The sequence below is a fragment of the Hakea prostrata genome, chromosome 9 (assembly GCF_041222555.1).
Source record: "Hakea prostrata isolate BN-2017 chromosome 9, UWA_Hpros_2, whole genome shotgun sequence".
Lineage (NCBI taxonomy): Eukaryota > Viridiplantae > Streptophyta > Magnoliopsida > Proteales > Proteaceae > Hakea > Hakea prostrata.
In genome coordinates, this window is record NC_142608.1 from 32,146,488 (window position 1) to 32,172,977 (window position 26,490).

At 39.5% G+C, this 26,490-nt stretch overlaps 1 protein-coding gene across 1 annotated transcript; it reads left to right on the forward strand.

Annotated features, from left to right (window-relative positions):
• The first annotated feature begins 245 nt into the window (after positions 1–245).
• On the forward strand, positions 246–26,208 carry LOC149005122 (alkaline ceramidase-like). The gene is made up of 3 exons (XM_089169671.1): positions 246–605; positions 12,324–12,652; positions 25,107–26,208. The coding sequence occupies exons 2-3, from the start codon at positions 12,402–12,404 to the stop codon at positions 25,618–25,620; spliced, it is 765 nt and encodes a 254-aa protein (XP_089025797.1). The 5' UTR covers positions 246–605; positions 12,324–12,401; the 3' UTR covers positions 25,621–26,208.
• The last annotated feature ends 282 nt before the right edge of the window (positions 26,209–26,490 follow it).

Below are 26,490 nucleotides of genomic sequence, written 5' to 3' on the forward strand. Positions count from 1 at the left end.
GATGCCGATATTTTAAACCTTGCAAAGAAGAACCTTGAGAAGAATAAGAGAGGGATTTGGGAGTTCAATATATGAGGGACCTTATTTTGTAATTTAGTAAATTTTAAACTCTAAAAATGTAAAAATAAAAATTAGTATTTACAAGTAACCCGTCATTTGATTGACTTTTAACCGTTCGATCATATTTTGCTTACATGGCACGATCAGCACAATCAACAACAGCCTGTTGCAAGTAAAAATCCAGAAATTGCTCTGCTGCTTGCTCCAGTACCCGGGATCGAATTCTTTCTAGAAGGAAACCATTGGACCAAGCACCGGTGCTTTCGTTTTTGATTGGGTGAACCCAGGAGTTGAATCCTTTCCAGCATTTCTGTCGGAATATAAAGCGAAAAGCCATATGAACTGTTCGGGATCGAATTCAAACTCAAAAGTAGGGATCGGATACTATAGCGCACACAGAGCACTTTGGTGAATGGCATAAGGTCCATGGGTGTCTTTCCCAATGCTTCCACCGTCTTGTAGCTCTTTCTCTCTCTTAAAGAACAAGCGGCGCTAGGGTTGTGGGTTGACGGTAGAGGCCACTGGATTTGTTCGGGCTCAAGAAGGTATCCATCTTTCTCATCCTATTGAGCATCCACTTCATTTTAGCGTATAAACTAAATCGGTTTCTTTGTGATTTTTTCGAAGTAAGTATGGTAGTAGGTTTTAAAGATCGATTTTATATGGATTTCAGATCCATTTCAGTTGTTCAGATCTGATTTTGTTTAATGAATCAATTAACAAAAGAAGCAATCTTGAAGTTACCTTGTAAGTTTCCGTCATTGTTTGCCGAATTTCTAAACCGAGAATTGACCAGCTATCACAATTACGGGAAGTACTGTAGCCCCTGATGCTCAAACTGCGTAGACCCACTTCCGGAAATGGGTTTTCTTTTTATATAGTTTGTCTATCTTCGATTTTCATTTACCTGAATCTGCAAAATCTGGAGTATTAGAAAGACATACCTATCTTTTGCGGAATTGAGTTTAGTCTTCTTGCTCAAGAAAATTCCTGCAATGTGGCTTTCCCTGTTACTTCTTTTCTTGTCACTCATCTTGATGGTAGAGTTATGAGGCATGAAGGAATCAAATATTATCTGTAGCACATTTTGACTGATTTGTGATTCTTTAGTTTTTGCTGACAAGATTTACTTTAGTCTATCTCAGATTGTTATGTGATTATGAATGAGGTTGATATCAGTAAATGCTTTTCTTTTAAGTAAGACTTGTTTTTCTTTTATGCATTCCCATAGGAAGAAACTTGTAGTTGACATAATCTTCCTTTCTATTTTTTTCCAAACACTGGTTGGTAGAGTTTGTGAGGTTATTCATTCGCTTAGTGAGCTTCACGAATGCCCTGCTTTGAAAACAATTGCATCCAAGTTGCTGACCTCATTGATGAGTTTGTATTTCTTTGTTTAATCCTGTAGTTGTTTAGGTCAACTTTATATCAGAATCTCCTCATTCTGGGTTGAGTATAGATTTGATTGAAATGCCAAATTCTGTAGTGCTGCTTCTTAAAACCTTTAACATTACAATAAACTCATTTAGCGAGATTTGGGTTGCTGTGCTACACGTTAGACAAAAAAAATTTCCTTATAGAACTCTGGGTAATTCAATTATCCAAAGCAGATTCTGCAATTGATGGATTAATGCTTCAAACTTTAGTCTGTAATGGGTCAAGTTAATCTGGCAAAATCATCTTGCAAACTCCTAGATGAGTAAATGCTAGGTCTGTGTTTTCATTTTAAACATTGTGGAAATATATTTTTTTTCATCATATATTTCTAAGTTCAAACTTAGCCCTAACAGTAAGCTTCAAAGCCTCAAGCAACGCTTTTTTACTCACTCTATTTGCTTAAAAGTTCATTTGATAATAGTTGTACTAGAGATGAAAACATGGTTTTATTCTTATTTGATATCTCACTTCCTGGATGCTCTCCATTGTCATCTTTGACCTCTCATTGATCTGAATTGCAGGACTAGTCTTTTAATTATCTTTGCTCTGAATTTCTGTGAATTCCTTCATCTCCTGGTCAGATTGGTAGTGTTTTGTGTCATTGTGACACACACATTGCAATTTGTTGATACTCTACACTGATTTCTTTGCTTAATTCACCGTATAGTGGATTGTCTGTACAATGTTTATACAGTTGCTCAAATAATACAACCGCTGAAATGAACTTTAAACTATTAAATGATGTTATAATGAGTGCTTTACTGTTAAAAATCTGATTTTTTATATGCTGACAGGCATTTTTTTTATTGCTACCGTATTTGCATGCTGTAAAAAATGAGTAATTTTGATTCAGTGGTTCGCACAGTAGCATTCAAATATGAGCGTTGGTGATTTAGTCCTAGATGGATTGGAGATCAACCAGGAGCGATTGACCAGTATCTTCAATGAAGTGGCAATGTGTATTGGTCAAGTTAGGGTCTTGAACAAGTGTAGGGAAGTCTTATCAGCCAACTTTCAGGATTTCACGGTTGGTGGGGGTGTTGCTGATTTTGGAAAAAGAAAGAAAGAAACAATTCATGTTTAGGGACTGAGGTGTCTGAAAAGTAAAAAGAAAAACAAAAGAAGGCAGGATGGGGAAGAATCTAGGTTTATTGCTGGTCAGAATGCTACCAGACTCAAATGATTTTGTCACATAAGTATGTGGAGTAGTCAGAATTGGAGTTACTTCTGATAGGTGTTTTGGGCTGGGTGAATTTTAGGATATTCTGGGAAGAGTCCAGGATTGGGAAAGTTGGGGTTTTTGTGGTTGGATTGGGCAGCCTAGGGGATCAAGTGTTGTTATGGTTATATAATGGTGTGGAAGGACTTTGATGACTAGATTGATATAATTTTGGATTTATGGAGTTAAAAGGTAGAGATGGAAGGGGAGTTCAGGGTTTTGCCAGACAGAATTGAGCTAACTTTGGTTCAAAGGTTATGGGGATGGAAAGCATTATTTAAGCCTGATTTGGTTTGTCAGATGGTGAGATTGTGCAAAAATGAAAACTGAGGGGGGAAATTGTGGATTTGGATTTAGAGGATGAGAAGAAGAATTATGGCGTGGGGGATCCTTTAAACTTGTTGCGGCAATACCTTATTTATTATTATTATTATTTTTTATTTTTCCCAGGATGGGGAGGGGGGAGAAGGTTGTAACTGCCAGGATATTTGAACTCCAAAGGGCCTGATGAGCATGAGCTTTAGGAGCTCCACATCTCACCAACTGTACTAGACAGTTGTTAAACTTCTTCAATGCACACATGGTGCTGAAGCTTCATTTTGGGTGCACTTTTCTTGGGTGGGCATTTATAGGTTGTGGGCTTTTAATCCCATATATCTAAGACATGGGGCCCAAAAGAAGGTCCATACACTTGAGTATGAAAGTAGCTTCAGTGGTTAATTTATAGAGGACCTGTATTTGCTTACACATCCTTAAAAATGGTACCTTGGGGTTATTTAATTACCTTACACTCCATAAAAATAGATGGGCTGGTAGTCAGAGTATATTAGGAAGTATGTTAATTTTAGAGTGTTCAAAAGTCCTCCACGGATAGGTCTGCTGTTCGAGAATTAATATGGTAAGGTTATTAAGAAAGTGTTAGTCATACTATGCTTGTAAGGCTTCTAAAGCCATTCAAATTGCCTTATTGTGGAAGAATTTATTCAGTTCAGTTGTTGGTAAAATTTTAGAGATAGTATTCATCCAAAGAAAAAAAATTTAGGGATAAAATTTAGTTTCCCTTGAGTGGAAGAATTGATTTGGTGCTTCAAGTCCAGATCAGATGTTGCTTGGTGCTTCAAGTCCAAGCAGCTATTAGCCTACGTGCTCCAAGTCCTAGGAGGAGCAAAGGTCTCTTGGTGTTTCACTCCAAGTACCTTAGGTTGTGGAATCAACCTGCCACATCATCCTCTCCATCAAATTACAGCAGTCCATCAAGGTTGGTGCAGTTACAAAGTATCCCCACCATTTTCCTCTTCCTTGTTCTGACATTTTTGATTCAGGTTGACATCCAATCAAACCCCTACTTGCTGCTCCTGCATCCACTCATATGGACAGCCCCAAAAACCTCCCATTAACCTTCACAACAAAGAAACCTGCAAGTGCTGATTTCATGGTTCACTATCGTTCAAACTGGACCTCCTTTTTGGAAAGCATTCTCCCCTAGGCTACCCTTTTTCAGTCCTAGTTACAGCCTAGAAAAATACGCTGTGGGATCCTTTGACCTAAGGTTACTAGATTCCCTAACTACCTTTTATTTTTTAAGAACCTTCAGAATCAACTGGATTTCACATCAGGCATCCCTAGGGCATGCACACCAATCCTTTAAAGTCTCTTTTCAATTTCAGTTGTAAAACCCTAGCAATCAACCCTTACAGCCAGGCCCCAAATTCCCTTTTTTTTAGGTTCTGTTTTTGTGGATCATGCGAAACTGCTCCTTACTCAACTACTACAACTAAGGGCTCCAGGTATTGCCAGACTACCTTGATAACTGCTTGTTTTATGAGAATGTAATGTAAAGCTATGATCAAGGATGACTTAGCTCCATTTGACCCAAAATTCAGGGAACTCAAAATAAGGACAGAAATTAGTATCTTAGTGTCTGAAACAAAGAAGTACTAAGAAGTATGATCAACTTGGGTTTATTTGAAGTCTGTATGGTAGTAAACAACTGCTGCACGTTTTAACCAATTCCAATGGTCGGGTTGAGAGACATGAAGGTGGACTGAAAATAGAAATAATGGTTGAATGGTTGAATCAGGTGATGTATTTTGGGAGCTGATGGGAGTTAATGAATGGGTAAATGAGATGGAACGGAAGGTCAATAAAATCCAACAGGGTCTGTGGGATAGAATGGGAACAAAAGTATCTAATCGACCAATTATTAGTTCACACACCTATTCAGATGGGAGGTTCCAGCAGCAGTTTAACGCCGCATATGAAGGTGTGGTTGATCAAATACTTGACTTTCTTCAAGCAGCAGCAGCAATACAGGGGTGGTAGTCGCAGATTACGAACAAGAATTAAAGGGGTGAAAAAAGGTATCTTACGATAGGTAAATTTAGTTGTCAACAGCAAGGCTTTTTCAGCTCTAGGATTTAGCAGTCAACAGCAAGCTTTCTTAGACCTTAGGTGTTTAGCTCTCACAGCAAGGCCCTAGCACTTCTTATTGTTCAAGTCGGATGAGAATAACATAATCAAATCAAAACTTCATTAATCAATAATTCAAGGTTTGTGAGGTTGAGTATAGTCGTACAAATTTATAGAGCCGTACTAGTTGGTCTCCAAGATACATAGAATATTCACTTCTTATTGTTCAAATTGGATGAGAATAATATACTCAAAGCAAAACTTCATTAATCAATAATTCAAGGTTTGTGGGGTTGAGTACAGTCTTTACAAATTTATAGAGCTGTACTACTTGCTCTCCGAGATACATAGAATATAGAAACTCCAAATCCTAAAAATTTAAACTCACTTCTAGAAACTTATATTTCTTCATAGATCGGCCATATGCATAAATACTAAAATAGAATGAAAACTATCTTTAGAAACTTAGGAAACAACTACAATAGAAACTGAATAACATCTAATAAAATCTCCAGTCATCCAAGTGGGCCTCATCAAATCTTCAAATAATATTCTTGTTAAGACCCAAAATGGGGCAACTGAGACTGTTCATGTGAATAGTGCTCTGGCCTCTTTTTGGTCCTTCTAAAAGACCAGTTGGGCTGATTTGATCTGGTCCAGTTGCAGCTGGTTTGGCTCTGCCTAGGTTCTACATCTAAATGTGTTGAAAGTTTTTTTTGGCTACTTGAAGGAGAAGAAATCGTGAAGGGGCAAATTTAGGGGGCTAGAATACTGGCTTGCTTCTTGTTCATCTCAGCTGGAAAATTTAGGGGCTGGAATTTTCTAACCATTGTGCATAAATATGCATTAATTCCACTTCCCAGCTAGGTTGACGTCATTTTCATAGCCAGGGTCTTCCTCACATTACATTTGTAAACTTCATGGGAACTATATCACACCAGAGCTCATCTGAATAGAAGTGCAGCTTCACTAGCACAAGACATCTCATGGTCACCTTTAATTTGTTGCTTTTCAAAGGAGAGGCCTCTTGGGGTGTTTCTTCGTCTTCAGGTTCAACTTCTTAACAAAAGCTTCAGAGATAACATTAACACAACTTAATGTAGTACTGTATTTGATTAATCAAAATAGTAGCCAAAATAGGACCTTTCACAGGGAATCAACTTCAGATTTGATAGACTTAAGATGAAACAGAATTTAGATGTGAAAGAGGGCTGAAACTAGAGTGGTATTATAAGGATAATAGCATAACAATACGAGCTGAATAGATCTTGAAAACAGGGGCAAAACTATGATAAAGTAATTGAAGGGACAATATGAGGGAATTGAGAATAACAATGTAACACCCGGCTTCACTGCCGTAAGGTGTAGCGATTGGATCAAACACCAACCTACCTTGATCAAACACAAGGAGTCTCCATAGAGAAGGAATGCTAACAAAGCAATTTGATTTCCATTGATGAGTTGTGTCTTCACCTCTTACGTAAGTCTCTTTATATAGCATTTTAAAGAGAGATAAACATTAATGGTAACATCCAACCACTAGCTAACACCACCTACCTATTAATAACTTAACTAATACCTAACTCTTGACAAAGGAAAACTCCTTTGACAATGAGTTCTTTTATTTTTAAACCATAGCCCCTTTTATTGACTTTTCAAAAACTAGACTTGGGCTTAGGTCTAGACTATGAAACTCAACATATGTGGGCTAACTTTAACCCACTAAAACAGTCCTAGCTCATGAAAGCCATGGGCTGATTTAGGTGATAGCTTTAGGCCTTTGATGGGCCTAACCCAATGGGCATTTTCTTTCTTAAATGTGTCTTTAATTTTGCATCAACTCTCCCTGGCTTAAAAACATTCGTCTCCGACGAATGAATGAATGACATATAACGTTCATACAAATTGGATCGAGTTTTTTGAAATCATCAGCATGAATCCAAGTACTATCATGTCGTGGACGATTCTTCCATTTGACGAGGAAAGCATGGTATATAGTGCCACGACGATGGTTTTGTAAGAGTCATCCAAAACCTCCTCAATGATGTTAGTGATTGGTGGCTTGAGTTGGGGCAGCCTCAACATTTGTTCAGTGTCTCCATCATCAGAGTGGTGTCCTACATAAAGATGTAAGTCAACCACGTTGAAGACATTGCTTATGTTCATTTCTTCTGGTAGCTCAGGTACATAAGCATTTGGTCCAATGTGTTTCAGCACCTTGTATGGACCCATCTTCTTTGGATGGAGTTTGTTGTTGACCCCACGTTGGAACCTTTCTGGGTTGGCACAAACCATCACCTTGTCTCCCGGTTGAAACTCCATATATCGTCAATGACGATATGCTGTAGCCTTGTAGACATCATTGCTGAGAGCTATTCTTCGGCGAACATCAACATGTACCTTTGTGATATGGCGCAGAAACTTGTCAGCCTCAATATTCACGCGTGCTTGTGGTGGTAGTGGAATGAGGTCTTGGCCGGTCGGGAGGGTTCAAGTAGAATCTCAAAAGGACGACCGAGCTATTGTAAGCAAACTCAGCATGTCGAGTATGGATGGCCATGTCGTCTCTACATAGTTGTCACAAGGCTTACGCTTGGTGAGGCGATGAGTCGATGAGGCCGCCCCCACTTAAGGCGGTTGAGGCGTTTAAGTGAAATTTTAGTGTACATCTCATTCACTCAATCCATTATAAATTTATCATATCTTATATAATAAAAAATCTAATATTAGCCTACCACAAGTCATCCAACATACTACAAACCACACATAGTAGGTCCTAAATAAAAAGTCGCAGAAGACCAAGGAGTAGTCGGCAATGAGGTCTGAATCGAGAGAAGAAGAGAGGAAAAGAGAAAGGAGGATTAGAGTGAGAGTGAGAGTGTGAGACTAGAGTCAAGAACTTATTCTCTTTCGATTTTGTTTGTTTTTATTTTTTTATTTTGATCACATATAGTGTCATTATAAATATGAATATAGGTTCAAACAATAGATACTTTACAATCGGAATCTAATAAGTAATTCAATATATGCCTTCAATTTGGCATCTTTCATGTGATTTAAAAAAGGAAAAAAAGCGGACGCCTTAAGGTGTAAGGTGTCCGAGGCGCCTAAGAAGCGCTTCAAAGGCGGCGCCTCATTGCCTAAAAATAAGACGCCGATTCGAGTATGGATGGCCATGTGGTCTCATAGTCACGAACCAAACACCTTAGTAAGTTTCCTAAGCTTCGATTCACCACATTTGTCTGCGCGTTAGTTTGTGGATGGAATGCGATTGAAAACTGTAACTTTGTGTTAGTTTTCAACCACAATGTCTTCCAAAAGTAGCTCATGAACTTGACGTCACGATCTGAGACAATGCTACTTGGTAGCCCATGTAGTCGTACAACCTCCTTAAAGAATATCTTTGCAATGTGAGATGCATCAAAGGTCTTGCCACATGGTATAAAGTGAGCCATCTTTGAGAATCGGTCAGCCACAACCATAATGGAGTCATATCGCTCTTTTGTTGATGGTAGCCCAAGTACGAAATCCATACTAATATTAATCCAAGGTGCATGAGGAACTGGTAATGGTGAGTACAGACCTGTATTTTGCTTGGTTCCTTTGGCTAGCTGACAGATTCTGCATCTTTTGATTACATGATCAACATCCTTTGCAATATGAGGCCAATATCGATTGGTAACTTGTATGATAGTCTTATCCCTACCGAAATGACCTCCAAAACCTCCGCCATGCAACTCCTGTATGATGTGATGTCGTAGCAAGGAATTTGGAATGCATAATCGAGTTCCAAAAACAAATACTCATCATGAAGTGAGTATTTATGGTGCTGCTTGCCTTGCTGTAACTCCTTGTATGGCATGTTGAAATCTTTGTCAGATGGGTACTCATCACGTATCTAATCAATGCTAACTGCATGTGCTGAGAATGTGCTAAGAGTAAGTACTTTTCGGCTTAATGCATCAGCCACTGTATTCTCCTTTCCTACTTTGTACTTCATTGTGAACACAAACTCTTGTAGATAAGCAACCCATTTAGTGTGCCTGTTGCTAATCGACTTCTGTGAATGTAAATACATGAGGGCCTCATGATCGGTATAGAGAATGAACTTTTTGCCGACGAGATAATGTCTCCAATGGCGTAACACCTGGACAACAGCATAGAGGTCTAGATTATATGTCAAATAGCGTTGTTTGGCATCATTGAGTTTCTCGCTATAGAAAATGATAGGGTGCCCTCCTTGCATCAATACACCTCTTAGACCAATATGTGAGGCATCGGTTGCTACCTCAAATATACGGTCAAAATTTGGCAGTCGAAGTATTGGAGCCTTTGACATCTTTTGCTTGATAAGATGAAAGGCTTTGGTTGCCGTTGTTGTCCACTTGAACTCACCTTTGCCTTGCTTTAAATACTCAGTGATAGGTGCCATGACTGCACTAAAGTTCCGAATGAATCTCCTGTAAAGCGATGCAAAGTCCATGAAAACGACGAACCTCAGTGATTGTCTTTGGTGTAGCCCAATCTGTTATACTTTTTATCTTCTCTGGATTAGTTTCAACCCCTTTTGATGAGACAATAAAACCAAGGAACACAACCTTTGGCAACATAAGGAGCATTTCTTGAGATTGATGTATAGCTTCTCATGGCGAGGCACTCTCAAGACTTGCCATAGATGATCTATGTGATCGTTTGGATGCTTGTTGTAGATCAATGTATCATCGAAGTATATGACCAAAAATTGACCAATAAAAGGACAGAAGTACTGTGTCATCACCCTCATGAATGTACTAAGTGCATTCATTAGACCAAAAGGCATGACTTTCCATTTGAACAGTCCATCCTTGGTCTTGAAGGCAATCTTCCACTCGTCTCCAGGTCGAATACGAATATGATGATAGCCACTTTTAAGATCCAATTTAGAAAAGATCTTAGCCCCGGGTAACATGTCTAACATGTCATCAAGCCGCGGTATAGGAAACCTATACTTGACTGTAATCTTGTTGATTGCTCTACTGTCCACACACATGCGCCATGAGCCATCCTTCTTTGGAGTCACTAATGCTGGTACAACACATGGACTTCAGCTCTCTTTAATGAATCCTTTGTGTAGCAACTCATTCACCTGTCTTTTGAGTTCATTGTGCTCTGTTGGGCTAAGGCGATAAGCCGGTAGGTTTGGTAACACCAAACCCTAGTACCAAATCAATGGCATGTTGAATATCGCGAATAGGAGGTAGCTCATTAGGCAACTCATCAGGAATCACATCAGAAAAATCAGAAAGTAACTCTTTGAGGGGTGGAGGGAATGTCACCTCAAGTGGAGGTGTGATTTCCCTTGTAACAAGAGCCAATACCAGCCTTGTATCATGGTTTGTGTGAATGAACTCCTTGTGAGGAACAACCAACAGCTTCATTTGCTGTATGAACAATAGCTTTTGTGCTTCATTGGTCTCCTTTTGGTTGGTCCTCAAGGACCTCCGCTGACGCATTTCAGCTGGGACATTAACTTGGTGGAGGACAGTGTAATGTCCTTTGAACTTGAATACACACTGGTAATTCTTCCCCTCGACTATAACATCATTATCATACATCCGTGGTCGACCAAACAGAACATCAGTAAGATGCATAGGGATTACATCACACCACACCTCTTCCTTATATCGATGGAGCTGTAGTAGTACAGAACACTTGTTGATTTACCTTCGAGTATTTCCATTCAGTAAGGATACTTGATATGTTTGCTATTGCTACACATTCAAGATTGATGCTAACTTTCAAGTTTAGTCTTATTGTGCAAGTTGAAGTTTGCTTTGTGTATGCTCCAGCTTGAGGGGGAGTGTTGAAGTATATGCAAATTTTGGGCTGTTTTACTGTTCACATGAATAGTAATGTGAACAATATTATGCCAGTGATGTTACTCTACTTTCTATTTATAATGTAGGAATCTTACTACACAAGTTTCAGGAATTTCTAGAAAGCATAGTTTCTATTTTCTGTTAGTTACTAATTTTAGAACTTTCATTTTTCAGTACTTTCTATTTTGGACAGATTTTAGGAGTTAGAAGACTAGAAAATTCTGGCCATAAATTGTAATCTTTATTTCCTTTTATAGAGGGCAAGATGGCTTGCTTCTTAAGTTGTAATCTAGACTATTGATATCTATAAATAAGAAGTTCTAAGCTAGAATCACAAACTTATGTGATTCCTATCAATTCTTCTTCTTTCTTATTCTCTTCTCTTTTCCCCCCCCCTTCTCAGTTCTTCTTGTTATTGCACTGTTTTGGTCGATTAAAGTTTATTTTCGAACAAATACCCTGAAAATAAGGGCCAGATTTTAACCTCCTTCAAAACTCGATGTTTGGGCTTGCCTTCCATCAACTGGGGGGATTGACCCAAAAGCCTTGGAAAGGAGTGTTGATGAAAGTTCTGAAGGGAGTTGAGCTTGCTACTGGTATGGCCTCAGATGCAGTTTAGGATGCATGTACCTGATTCCATTTGGTTTGGTGGCATAGTTGATTTGACTCAATGTATGACAACTACTCAGCCTTGTCCCAACTAATGCAGTCTACTGCATGGATCCTTGTTTTACAATCAGCTCTGTTCGAAGTTATACTTCATAAAAGGTCTATGCTATGCATGCCTTTTCTCATTACTTGCCCTAAGGTCATTTAGATCTGCCTCTGGCTCTTGTACTTCCCTCAATTTGAATTAAACCACTCCTACATATTGAAGTAACCATAGGCTATTGAACATGGCCCTACCACCTTAGACAATTCCTTCTCACTTATCATATATGGAGTTATCCCCAAATCAGCTTTAGCATGATGTTCCTAAATCTATCCTTCCTTTTTTTAAGGTACCAACTAATTATACTTTTATAATTGCATTGCCATAATTGCAAGAAGCAGGCTTTTGTGAATCCTGATTTAATCATACTATTGCATGTTATGCCAAATTATATGATGGATAATTAACTAATTATTCCACTCAGAATTGATGGAATGTTTTTTTTGTGATAGCATTCCACATTTTGCATTATGTGAATTGAAAAACTGGTGGAAATTTGTTAGTCAACAAAGTCTGCTTCTCCACCATATTTTCCCTATCAATCTGCTTCTCCACCATTTTTTCCCTATCAATTAATATGTTGTGCAGTTTCTAACACATCTATGTTTTGCGGCTAATTTAATTGCAGTTTTATTGAACCAAGTGCCATCTTAATTCAAAGTGCCTGCCAGACTTTCTTCGATTCAGGCAGTAAATTAATTGAAGAATGGCAGATATGTCAAGTTTCTGGGGTCCTGTCACATCAACCACAGAGTGGTGTGAGAAGAATTATGTTTATTCTTCTTATATTGCAGAGTTTTTTAACACCATGTCAAATGTCCCTTCCATTGTCCTTGCACTAATTGGGCTTATAAGTTCCTTGAGTCAACGGTTTGAGAAGAGATTTAGTGTTCTTCACATATCCAACATGATACTTGCCATTGGTAGTATGCTATTTCATGCCACCTTACAACATGTGTATGTATACTTTCTTGACTGTACTTCTATTGTTTCTTTCATTCGAAGCATTTTTAGTGATGCCTTTGTTCATTAAAATGAATTCAAAACTTTCTTTATTCGATTTTATGTATATCCCTTCTAGTGTTTTTGCATTTATTTATTTGCATCATCTATTAGCAGTCTAATTTAATTACTGATTTTAAATAGGAAATCGATTCTTTTTTCTTGTTTTGCATGTGTTTTCATCTTAAAGATGATTTTTTACAATAATTTCAACAAAACAGTTGTGAAAAGTAATGGATATATGGTATAGGTAAAATTAGAATAAAATACTGTTGAAAATGATGGTTATGACAGAATTTACGTACCTAGGTTTCCTGTTGTTGGCTCCTAAAATAGGAAAAAAAAATTCTAAAGTGAGAACAGTTATTACTGTAAGTGTAAGATTAAGAGTAACTTAGCCTGGACTAACCCAGAATAGGAAAATAGAAGCGAAAGAGAGAAATTTGAACTTTAGGTTTTAAGTCAAAACCATTTGTAAGAACCTTGATCAGACTTCATTCAAATGAAAGTTCTATGTTGGTGACACACTATTGCAAGTTCTATTTGAATTCAATGGTTGGATTGAAAGATATTGATGCAGATGTGTCTTGGGTTACCCCTTGTTGGGTCGCTTACCGGCCCACCCACCCGTTAGGTATCTCAATCCATAAGCACATGTGGCAAAATCGTGAATAGCTGGAAGCTTAGATTACTATTGGCAAAATTGTAAATAGGCTGAAATGTATAAAGTGATGGCAAGATCGTAATTAAACTGAAGTTGGAGGACGTGGCCAAGTTATAGTTTATCACTCCTAAAATAGAGTTCAACACATGGCATTGAGGAATATTTTGGAATTTATATTCTCAATTGGGGGTAAATAGAATAAAATCAATGAACTAAGGGGCTTTCTGTGAATATATTTAATGTCCTTTGTAGTTACTTGAAGTACTCGTATTCAGGTTTTGATTAAAAGAATCCAGAAGCTGAAATGGATAACTAGGTCTTTTCCAATCCTTTGAACACCTTTCTGATTGTCCAATTAGACTGCAACTTTGGCAGAGATTGTTACTTCAAGCCCTCTTGATTTCCACCAGTCTGTCACCTGAACATCAAGCAATAGGCTCAGGCAAATTTCTACAATCACAACCTGCAATGGAGAGAACCGATCTTGAACCTGAGTATCATTAACAACAAATGAACAGTTCTCAAGCAGGAATTCAGGAGATAAATTACCCTAGGGAAGAGTGATTTAAATCTGTGGACCAGTCAACCTGTGTTAAAATGATCCTACAACTTTTTCCTGAATCTGGTGGTCCTGCCTAAAATGAAAACATCAGGAAATAAGGAGGCTAGGAATGGGACTAAAGTTGAGATGAGAGCTAATATTAAGTCAAAGAAGAGGGGACCTAGAAGACCACAGGAGGGGACAAGACACAGCTACAGCGGCCAACAATCTTAATGAAATACTTTTAATTCATGTATGTCTCTTGTGATGGGATTATATGCCCTTTTAAAGGGGGGGGGGGAATCATATTTCTAATTTGAAACTGAATAGGGTTTGGCTCTATTCGTGACTCAGACTGACTATAACTCTACTCCTAACTCACGTACAACTCTTACTAGAAAAAAAAATAAAAATAAATTGAATAAAAAACTAATTACTGACTCTAATTATAACTGTGTGCATCAATTAGGGCCTTGGTCACCAAAATAGAAAGTAATTTGCAGAGTTGAAACTTATGTTCTGCAGACTAAACTCAACCAGCCAATAGCCTTCAAACTTGGATCGAAGGGGGAACTAATGGAGGTGATGCTGTGCTGCAACTTTGAAGTGTTAGGTGCATATTCATTTATGAGGGTGGACTGAAAATAGTAAGTTACTATTTAATGATTTAATCAGGTGGAATGATGGATTGAATGAATGGGGAGCTGAGATGGGATGGAAGACTATTGATCCCAGCAGGGTTGGTGAGATTGAGGAAGGAGCAAAAGGGCTTAATTGACCGCAATATCTGAATCAAATACCTGTTGAAATGAGGGATCAGAGTAGTTTAGCATGGTAACTTGTAGATGGATTTAGCCCTTGACAGCAAGGTTCCTTCAGATCTAGGTGTTTAGCCCTCTCAGCAAGGTCCTTGTCCTTTTGATGACTTAAAATGCATAAGAGTTTCTTCTTCTTCATGCTTAGAGACCAATCTATTTGTCAATTCAACTCTTCATGTTTTTTTGTTGGTGAGGTTGCTCTTTCAACCTATAGCAAATCTATAGAGTTTTGATGCTTTCTCTAAGTTACGTGATGATAGAAACTGTTAGGGCCCCAGAGTCATGCCATGTGGAGGAGAGAAAGAGAGAGGAATAGTGTGGTGAGAGGATTGTAAATAGGCGGAATTGAGAGTAGAAGGTATGGAATATTTTATGTGAGTGTTTGGGCGGCCTATCATTTGAGGGAGGCAGTGTGATGTGGGGGTGAGTGGCACCATTAAAACCAGTTATCTTGTTTTGTTGTTAATTTTAACAATATGATTTTAATGGTGCCAGTTACCCCCACAACATACCTCTCTCTCCTCCACATGACATGGCTTTGGGGGCCTTAACAGAACCCATGGTAGAAGATCTCACTACCTTGAAAAATCGAGATCTTGAACAAGATGGCAGGATCTCGGTTGAGATGTGGGGGGTTTTTTTTTGCGTCAACTTGGTGGCCCATCTTGGTGGTTTTAGGGTCCCGGTGGGGCTGAAACATGGTATTTATCGTTTTTAAGGTCTTTTGAACACACTAGTGGCCTTGGATTTGTGGGAAAATAACATTAAATATGTTCTCTATGTCGACTCTATGTGAAACCAAAATATTGGAGGATTGGGAATCCAAGGTTAGACAACATCTAATGTAGAACATTTAAGGCATATAAATGAAAGCTAGTGTATCAACTGTCAAATACTTTAAAGAACTTAAATGTCTTCAAAATTGTACAACCATTAAAAGTTTTAGTAAGTTATAATCCATAAGTGATAAGTTTACAAGAGTGCAAGACAATCATGGAATGAGATCAAATCATAAATATTCCATCAAGATCTTAAGCTCCACCATCAATTTCAGGCTCTCCAGCATCAGCTCCACCACCAGCTCTAGCAGCAACATGACCACGAGGTCCATGAGCATGACATATACTGGCAGCTACACATTGGTCGTCCATCTCCATAAGGTGGGCTACATTTATTCCCTCACGGGAGTAGGGACAACACGACACATGGGTGTATCACAATACCCACCAGCTTGAATCGACATTTGTCTCTATAGAGGGCTCTTCCGCAGTAGTTGCATGTGATCCTCTGGCCTTGTGGATCCGCAAGGATGCCGTTTTGCCACACAACATCATTGCCCTCCATGCCTATAAATAGAAATATAAAGCCACATATTCAATTGAAATCGATGATAAGGGCTTAAAGTACTAAATTAGTTGTACACAAGTAACACAACTACACATGTAAAAGCCTAAGGTTTGAATATTGAAACCTGATGAGTGGTCTACTTGTTGGTATCACTCAGCATTGTCTAGCAATTGATTCTGAACGATGGCCACATACGACTCCCAAGTCAACGCATCACTCTAGTATGTCATATATTGGTTTATGTGGCTTTGATAAGTCTCCGTGTCAGAATATTGGTGGAATAACACTCTAGGGTAACCATCAATTGTAGGTGGGTGAAAGAGCCACGGCTGCTAAACTTATGGGTAGGTTTCGGAATCATTCATTCAATAGCCCACCTTCACTCCTATATGTGTACTCTCCAGGTGTAGGGTCCTGAGGAAGAACATGACCTCCATAAGAAGAGTACCTAGTACAATCTGACCCGGTTGTGTAATCCCCGTAGAGGTACTCCATGACTGCCAACTCTTCTATTGTGAACCACTTTGACCATGATCAGTGCTCATGCTCCCCATGTTCGATACAAGATCATGTATGCTCGCATCATTATTCCTGTGTCCTTGAATCATTTGGTCTTCCTACTCCTAGTATAAGTCCAGGCGGTAGGGGCACCGTGGCCCGTATCCTGTGTCACATGTGTGAAATGGGTCGAACCTGGTGGAGGTGACCCCCTTTGCTGACTTGCCTGACTTCCACCAGCAACACCACCAACTTGATTGCCTCCATGACTTGAAGGCTGACTTCGTCCACTTGGACTTGGAGGGATGGTATCATTGGCACCATTTGAACTCCCACTGCTAGATCTCACATCAGCTGTATCAAGTCGACCAAGTGGCCCCATAAATGGTACGTTGGGTCCAGCTGCAGCTACAACACTTGACCCTCATCAGAAGACGTGCTCAGCCGCAACATCTGGGCCTATAGTAGTAGCAATAGTAGGATCCGACTGCCCTCTTGGCCCATCCAACATTGGGCCACCCCGATCCCTAACCCACTGATGTATGACATCATCCTCCTCATCCTCCCTAGGGCTTATGGAATATATTAGTCAACTCGACCGGGTCTCGAGTGTTGTCATCCATGTCATCTTGTATGTGCCGTACTCTCAATCTCATGTTGTAATGCACATACGTTAAATCCTTCAGCCTCTTACTCCTCAATTTGTTTTGTACCTTACTATGGATGAATGAGAAAGTGCTCTAGTTCCTCTCGCAACCAGAGGATGAGCAAGTCTGTGAGAGGACTTTAATTGCTATGTCCCTTAGATTTGGCGCACTAGATCCATATAGCACCCACCAGTCAGCTGCATAACCAAATATAAGAATGCATTATGCAAGTAAATCTTAGTACTTATATGACTTATAGGTTATAATCTTATAAACTTATCACATTATATTAATGGACTACTTACTAGGATCAATTTTATGCCTAGTTGCAACTGCAGAAGGCTTTCCAAAACTCCCAGAGGCATTCATAAACTCCTTAATCTGTACACAATTGATCAATTATTGTATTGTATATGCAAGAGGTCGAAGAAACAATTGAATAAGTTCTTAACCTGTCCATTGTCCCCTGCATGACGGGATCTGGCATGAGCTTCTCCACTACGTCTTATATTGCATTCATCAACTTGACGACAAGCCCCAGATTATTCTTCTAGAGGTACTTTGGGTTGAGGTAGTAAACTTGTATTGTGGAAATAAAAAACTTGGTTAGTGACTTAGTTGTTTACTTGTTTATAACAATATAAATTAAAGTATATAACAAAAACTTATTAAAATTACTCACCAGCTAAGTGCAAAGGTTGCATCAAGTGCATCTCCTATCTATCATTGATGATCCTCGGGTAGGATTTGTAGGAGCCAAGGGCAGCATATATGTGGGGAAATGTGGGCTTCTTCTCTGCATCCACCATCCTCAAAACAAACACAATAAGCTGAAAAATGCCCACTGTCTAATTCTGCGCCCTCCAGAAGGAATAGCAATGGTCGTTGGACTGCTACTGCATCAGGATATAAATTAAAGTATACAACAAAAACTTATTAAAGTGATTCTCACCAGCCAAGTGCAAAGGTTGCATCAAGTGCATCTCCCATCTATCATTGATGATCCTCGGGTAGGATTTGTAGGAGCCAAGGGCAGCATATATGTGGGGAAATGTGGGCTTCTTCTTTGCATCCACCATCCTCAAAACAAACACAATAGGCTAAAAAATGCCCACTGTCTTATTCAACTCCCTCCAAAAGGAATCATCAGCAATGGTCGTCGAACTGCTACTGTATCAAGATGGCTAGATCCAGGCTAACTAAACCACTCGCCACTTGCAAACATGTGCCGAAGACCCACCACTTTCTTCTGGGAAGCTTTTCGAGCCACATAGTTTGTGGCGAATCTAGTTGATCCAAGTCTTGACTAGATCACCCTTACAGTGGTTCCTCATCAACTTTAGCACGTAACCATGGTTATAAATAAAATTACTAACCCTTCTCGCCCTTTCAACCACACCGCTGATCGACTTCCTCTTCCCTAAGTCCTTTGACATGAGATCTATTGAGTATGCTATACATGGTGTCCAAAAGAGGTGGATCGTGTTGCTTTTCTTCTTCTTCAACATTTCACCAGCTTTCTCAAAGTTAGCACTGTTATCCGTGACAATTTGGAAACATTGCTTGGCCCTACCTCGAGGACCGCTTGGCCAAGAAGCTTGTAAAGCTAGTCAACATCTTTCACTTTATTTGAGGCATCCACTGACTTAAGGAAGGCTATCTTTCCATTACAAATCACCATGAAATTAATGATGTACTATTTAATAAGACCAATCCATCCATCAGCCATCACAGTAACACCATATGTTGCCCATCATTCCTTCAGTGAACCAATGTATTCCTCCACCTCCTTCACCTTGTTAAATATTTATGCATCACTTCCTAGGCTGTTGGGCCTTTAACCCCTACACCTGCCCTAGCTACTGCATTAATCATCCCCTGGTAGTAGGTGTGTTTGCTACATTGTTAATCAGCCCGAACCCGACCTTAATCAGGGCCAATCAGGGAGGGAGGGGGGGGTTTGGTTGGGTCGGGCCCTGTCATTGTGGGGTTAGGGCTGGGGATTTTTTAAACCTTAACCAGGTTGGTTGGGGCTTAAGTTTCAATTTTTGTCTCAAGACTGGCCCAACCCTGCCCGTTGACACTCTTGTCAATGTTATTTTCCTCAGTTTCCTTTTGGTTGATGAGATTAGCTGGTCCCACATGCACAAATGGGACCACAACTAAGTTTACATACGTGGTTCCCGAAAGAGTTCAATTGTTCATGCAAGAGATGCTTTATTCTTCATCTTTGTCCATTACCATATCTGATGAGAAAGTTATTTTATTCTATGCCTTCATGAAAGCAAGGTCTAAATTTCGTTTCATTTCGGTGTTTTGATTAAAATTTTAGCGAAACCTGGTATAAGATTCTCCAGGTTTTGGTGGATAAAAACATTGATTTTCACCCGGTTTTTGGTGGACAGCCTATTATAAGGCCAATAAACATAAATGTTATTTTTGACTAAAACATAACACAAATTGGTCTTTTTGATTCACACATGCTTGGATGTATGTGAACAAAGCTAAATGTTGTATTTTCACAAATCTAAACATCGTTGAAGCATAAATTGACGTAAATGAGAAGCAATTTCAATTGATAATCAAGAAATTATTGAAACTTCATTAAAATGTGCAGGGCAACACACATAAGACATAAGTAGAACATCCCCAAAGTAGTTAAATCTCAATTTTATTTTATAAATTACAAAACACCAACTCATAAATCATAACTCTAAAGGAAATACAAAACCAACCAAAATCCTCAAGACCTATGCTAACAGAAGATGCTATACTGGCCTTGCTCAGTCCCACTATAAGTCTGTTGGACCCAGTGGTGCATTGCACTCTGATTGTGCCGCATACGCATCCCACGACGTGACTCTGAGAAGTACTGAGCATAATCAGACATCACCTCCATGTATGTGGCATCATCAACATACTAAAGGTAACCAATCTACGTCAAACATGTATTCGTCGGCAAGGATCTTGAGCATGCCCTTGATTTGAGCAAGAAAAGAGTCAAAATGGAATGGAAATGGGAGCTTATGTGTTTTGTGTGATTTTGACGATTTTATGTATATAGTATGTTGAAAAAAAAGAGAGCCCTCCTAAGTCTTGAAACTTTACTAAAATTTCACTGAAATACCAAAAGTTATTCATCGAAATTCCAGTCAACTTCATTTAGCATGTGCATTTTGCCTTGGTGACCTTGAGGTATCCGTAATCTTGTGAAGGTTCACTGAAATTTCACAAGATTTCAAACCCTGCATGAAAGGTAAAAGGAAGACATGAAATGGATCTACTGATGGAGTCAGAAATTTGGGCCCCTAATTTCTGTTACGTGGCATGTGAAAAGGGCTGACTGGAAGCCATTTAATGCTAAGAGTAAGCCTTGTGTTTCATAATTCAGCTATGGGATGCAGTTCAGTTGAATATTCTACTGTGTTGAAGTATCTTATATATTAGAATGATTATTCAATTGTAGATGAATGGTTTTCAACTTCTCCTGACCCTATTTTTACATTTGCCAGTCTGCCTGGGTTAAAATCTGCACATCCTGCCTCATTGAAACTTGGGAATTAAATCATCCTCCTATGTGGAAGACATTAGTCCTATGGTGAGATGGGGCATGGTGCGGGTCCTACATGTACCCCGGCTGTGATCCTTTCTGTTAGATGTACCTTGTTCTTGATGTAAACCTGATTTTAGGGTTAGGTTTCTAGGATGAATTCCCTAAAATTAAGGGTTTGCCCAGAATTTTTCAACCAAACCAACATTAATCCAAAAATCTAATAGATGATGTTAAGGTAACTTGGAAACCGAATGGAAGGGTTATGGGAAGATTGAAGAGAGATTAGGATTTTACTAAATTCCCATGGGACCTGGGAATGTTTTGAGAAGATATGGATCCCATGGATGTCTTATGGGTGGTTTTGGATTTACTTTGAGATGAATAAAATTACTGGATAATCTATGGGATGGTTTGAGTGGGAGAAAAGGACTATTGTTTGTGTATCTAGGATTGTGGGAATATCCTAAGGCCCTGTGGGATGTCTTAGGGTTGGTGGGAAAAGGGAGGTACTATTTTAAGATTAACAAAATTGATAAGGGTAGGGATTTGGGACATTAAGAAAATCAATGAAGGAAAAATAAAGGGAATCAAGTCAATTAACAATTTAGAGAGAGAGAAAAATGATGTGGGAAAAGGGAAATTAGGATTAAAACGTTGTGCAATGGGAAAGGAAGGGTTAGGGTTTGAAGATTTTGGGCAAATAATTGTTCTTTCCTTTACTTTCTTTTCTTTTTTTTTCCCCATTCTTTTCCGTTTGTGTTTTGCTGCAAGTCAGAAAAGAGAAAAAGGAGGAGGGGGGCACAAGGAAGAAGAGAGGTGGGGAGGGTTTTGGGTGTGTCGCAGGGGGTAGGGGAGGGGGAGTTAGGGGCCGCGATTGAAGGGGGTGAGGTTTCCTTGCTGGTGCAGGAGAGAGAAAGGAAAGGGGAGGGCTGACTTGGGGGCTGGAGGTGAGGGAAGGGTCTGGTGGTGTTTAGACTTACTTTATATGTTGCTGGAGATTGGCTGCTGGTTGTTTGAAGAGCTCCTGCTGCAATTGAAATCAAGAATACTTGAAACCTGCCTGTGGCCCTCCCAATTAGGCCACGACGCAATTTCCCACAAGTGATCTTCTTTATTCAACGCAAACCGTTTTTACATAGAAACGACTGGCTTATTTATAGCCTTATATCAAGAAAGAAAGAATTTAACTCTAGTTGGGAGACTTGACTTTGTCTCAACTAGGACTTGGAACTAACTCAACTAGCGTTTCCTTCATAAATTAGGATGCCCTTTACAATTTAGTAACAACCACACAAAAAATAAAGAACTCTTCTTGAAATGGAAGACCTAATTATCTATAGTCCTACTTAAAGAAATAATCCTTATAACACAAGAACTCAACTATTAACTCAAACTGATTTCGAGGCATGACCTCTAAAAATTAAAACTAAAAATTCTGAAATTAAAATCAGTAGCAAATTAGGGCTAGAAAAGTGACCACAGTGCCCCTTTTTGAGGGTTCAGCCAGCCCTTGGTGTGCCACCTTGGGGTGGCCTTAGTGCCCACTCCAGGGTTTTGGCCAAGGGGTGAGCCCTTGTTCACATAAGTGCGCTCAAACATCTGTGATTGTCATTAATACATGAATCTCAAACTGTCTCTGTAGTATTTTCTGTGCTGTTCTTGTTTCTCACAAGTTCCTAGTTTGCATTAGTTTGAAGATAGGTAAAAGGAGAAAGGTTTGGAACTTTGACTTCTTCAAATGGAATTGTTTAATTGCATCATGGAACAGCTCTGACCAAACTGGTAGTATATTTTTTATTATGGAAAGAGGTGATCATTGAATTGATACATTTATATGATAGGAACACTAACCATCAAAAGGCCAAAAGTGGGGTTATCTTTTGAGGAATGGAGCATAAGATAATTTCACATGTATTTGGATATGTAATAGTTACCTTGGGAAGTTGATTTCCAAATAAATTACCTGATTTTTACAATAGTTAAGTTTACTTGAGAAGAACCATCATCATATCGTAAGTTCTCTAGGTTGAGGGGGTTGTTTTGGGGTAGCAAAACTTATTGTTGTAAAAAACAAAAGAGACAGTTTAACTATAGAAACATTTATTGAGTCCTTTGATAGGAACCCACTATTTCAATATGAAAATTAATACCAAAACCAAGAAATTAGCTAGTATCTGGTTTTAATGTTGCTAGTCACCCCCACAGTGCACTGCTGCTCTCAGTCAATAAGCTGCTCAAACACTCACATAAAATATTCCATAGATTCTCTCAGTTCCCCTTATTTATAACCCCTTGACCACACTAATCTTCTTTCTTTCTCTCTCTCTCTCTCTCCCCTTCACATGGCGTGATGTTGGGTCCCTAACACTATCGGCCACGCAAAATTCGCCTTGTCATCAAGGTGAAGTAAAATTACAAGTTTGGTCTTCAATGTTTACTACACAACCATTCCCATTCAGCAACATTCTTCAGAGACCCAATAGCAGGCCATTATATAAATTTTAGAAGGATAGTGCAGCAACATAATTCCAGATCCAACAGAGGTCCCTTTGCAATTGAAGCTCGTAAATGGGGCCGACATGGCTGGGAGAAAATTGTCAACCGGTGGGAACCCCTTTTGATTCAATAAGAGCACCACCTACTGTTTCAATGCAAACCTGTAACCACCGGAGTGTAGATTCACTGCTTTCACTGCTTTCTAGGATAGCTATGTTCCTCCTAAGTTGTTGATCATAACTTTGAGCTTCAACTCAAAATCTCCCAGGAAGTAATTTTCAAAATGGTGGGCACAGAAAATCTCCATTGATTGTAAAGGTTTAGGTGCACTTAACTCGCAAGTCGAGCCACTGAAATTGTTTCCAGTGTTGGGAAAAGCGACGATTGGAGGCCTGGAATTCGTTGGAGTTCAGTCAAAGAAACAAGCCCCTTGCTCTCTGTCGAGCTACTGCTCCAACTCCCTCATTGGTTGTGTTCACTGGTGCGCACATCTGATCGAGAGGTTGGTGGTAGGGGGTAAGTGAACAGTGACTTAACCAAATGCCCGTGGTTATATTGCATTTCATGTGGGTCCCATGGATTTTGGGCTAGAAGAGTGCTTCCTAAGCCACCTTTTGGGCAATAACTGAAACAATGCTCATTAATGGGCCTTACTGGAGTTGTGCTTCTTCAGCCCGTAAACCAAGAAATTACGTTGCTGGGTAATTGAGTATGTTGGGCTTTTCAAGGCCCATCCCAATTTCCTTAGTTGGGCCGATTGCATCGGCCGGTTCAAGCCTAGGGGCTTAATTAAGCCAAACCCAATCTTGTGCTCTCCATCGGGTCCACCCATAACCATACTTTAGAAGGCTTCTTCCCCCTATGAGGTTTCTTGCAAGCAAATCCCTAGTTTCCCTCCCAAATCTTGTCCCGAGGTTTGCAATCACTCATTCTCCTCGATCTTGGCCAAAACAACGCCACAAATCATGTGGTAAGAGCCTCCACGTGTAACGTGGTTCCTCCAATCCCGACATTGCAACCCGGCAAGTGCTGCTACCATCGCCTCTACTTTCATCCAAAGGAGGCTTCGCGGAGACCTTGCCACCCGGTCTTAATGCACTTTGTCCTAGCGTCGTTCCACCCATCAGATCATTGCCAAACCTACCCTTGCATCATCACCTAGGTTTACCCCAAGTTACTGGCCAACCCAAGCATAGGATCTCCTGATTCTTCAAGCCCTGTACATTCAACCCATATCAACTAACCCTATTGTCAACCCCTTCAAACACTATGTTCGGGTCATTATTTTTAGATGCATTAAAACTTGACTCCTGATACCTATAACCCCATCCCACCATTGGATTCTTTAAGGAAACAGACATCCCGGGGACCTTTTTAGAGATTTTTACCCCATAAAAAAGCATCCAAATATCCCCCACACCAACCAAAATATCAGGAAACCCACTTTTCTCCTCTCATTTTAGTTGGTTCTGGGTTAAGATCTCGGCATTGGTCCATTCATTTGAGGCTTTACGTCACCTTAAGTAGTGTAATACAGATTGATGGTTGTGTTAGAATCACAACAGGTTGCTTCTTCAAAGGATTCTTAAAGCTGAGTTGGAAACTGGAATATTTTAAATTAAGATGTTAAACCAAATGTTGACGGTTGGTATAATTAGTGTTGGGTTGGCTCATACTACACATGAATATTGTAGACTGCACGTGTAATTCTGTCTGTGCTTCATGAAACTAGCTTCACTGTGTCTGTGTTTAGGTTAATCTCAACAGCAGTACTCATTATTATGCCTAAACCGTTCTGGTTTGTTGATTATTTTATCACGCTGACTTTTGGAACCTCTAAATCAGACAACAGCAAAGTGATGAAACTCCAATGGTCTGGGAAATGCTACTCTACATCTACATCCTTTATTCTCCGGATTGGCACTACAGGAGTACAATGCCCACCTTTCTATTTATGTATGGTGCTGTCTTTGCCATAGTGCATTCACAGTTCCGGTTTGGCATTGGCTTTAAGGTGCATTATATGATACTCTGCCTTATCTGCACCCCCCGAATGTACAAGTATTATATTTACACCGAAGATAAGGCTGCTAGGAGGCTTGCCAAGCTCTACGTTGGAACTCTATTTCTGGGCAGTATTTGTTGGTTGTGCGATCGGTTGTTTTGCAAGAAAATATCCGACTGGTATTTTAACCCACAAGGTCATGCATTATGGCATGTATTCATGGGATTTAACTCCTACTTTGCCAATACATTCTTGATGTTTTGTCGTGCTCAGCAACGTGAATGGGCTCCAAAGGTTGTCTACTTCCTGGGATTCTTTCCTTATGTCAAGATTCAGAAGCCAAAGACCCAGTGAAAGTTGATGATGCGGGATAGCTTCTCGTTTTTGGTTGTACTTTGGATTTCCCAAAGTGAGCAGAAGTATGCTAGCAGTCGGTTCCAGTTTCATTCTTCTAAGTGGTTGTAAATGGTGATCAAAGACTGTTGAGTGGTGGGTCTCATTCAAGTGTAAACCTAATGTGTGCTTGCAGTGTACCATATTTTTATGCTTTTTTGTCTGACAAGGAAGAACTCAGGTGGACCAGACTGATTGTCTTTGTTCAGTTCTTTAGAAATAGTTGAGTCACAGAATTTCTTATTGATCATAGAAAATTGTTTCACTGCAAAATGATTCTAGTGTTTGGAGAGGTTGCATGGAACTTGACTCAGCCTTATGTTGTTTCATTTCTTTACCCTCTTCCCCGTGGCTCTCTTTCTCTATTGGAAATGTCAATAGAATACGTGGTGGAAGCTTCTGAGTTGCAGCATTCTGGCTCTTTCTTTGCCTGCTTAACAGTGTTTCGGTTTGGCTCCGACTTCTTGTATCCGATAACCTTAGGAATTTGATTTGGTGAAAATAATACCGTACATTTAAGTAGATATAACACTTCTGCATTCACCCCATGGGTTGTTTTACTTGTACGTTGAAATGCACATGTATCAGGTGGTGGAGTGGTGAATGCCACACGGGAATTTCCATTTTTTGTCAAAAAATGCCACAAGGAAATTGGTAATCCAAAAAATCCGTTAAATTCTTTTTGGGGAAGAGGGTTGCCTGGTGGTGTGGCTCCTGCACCAACATAGGATAGATACTGAATTGATAGGATAGATACTGAATTAATCAGAGGTAGGGATGTCAATGGTTTGGTTTGTGGTTCTGGTTTGGGTTTAATGGTTTTGAGCTGAA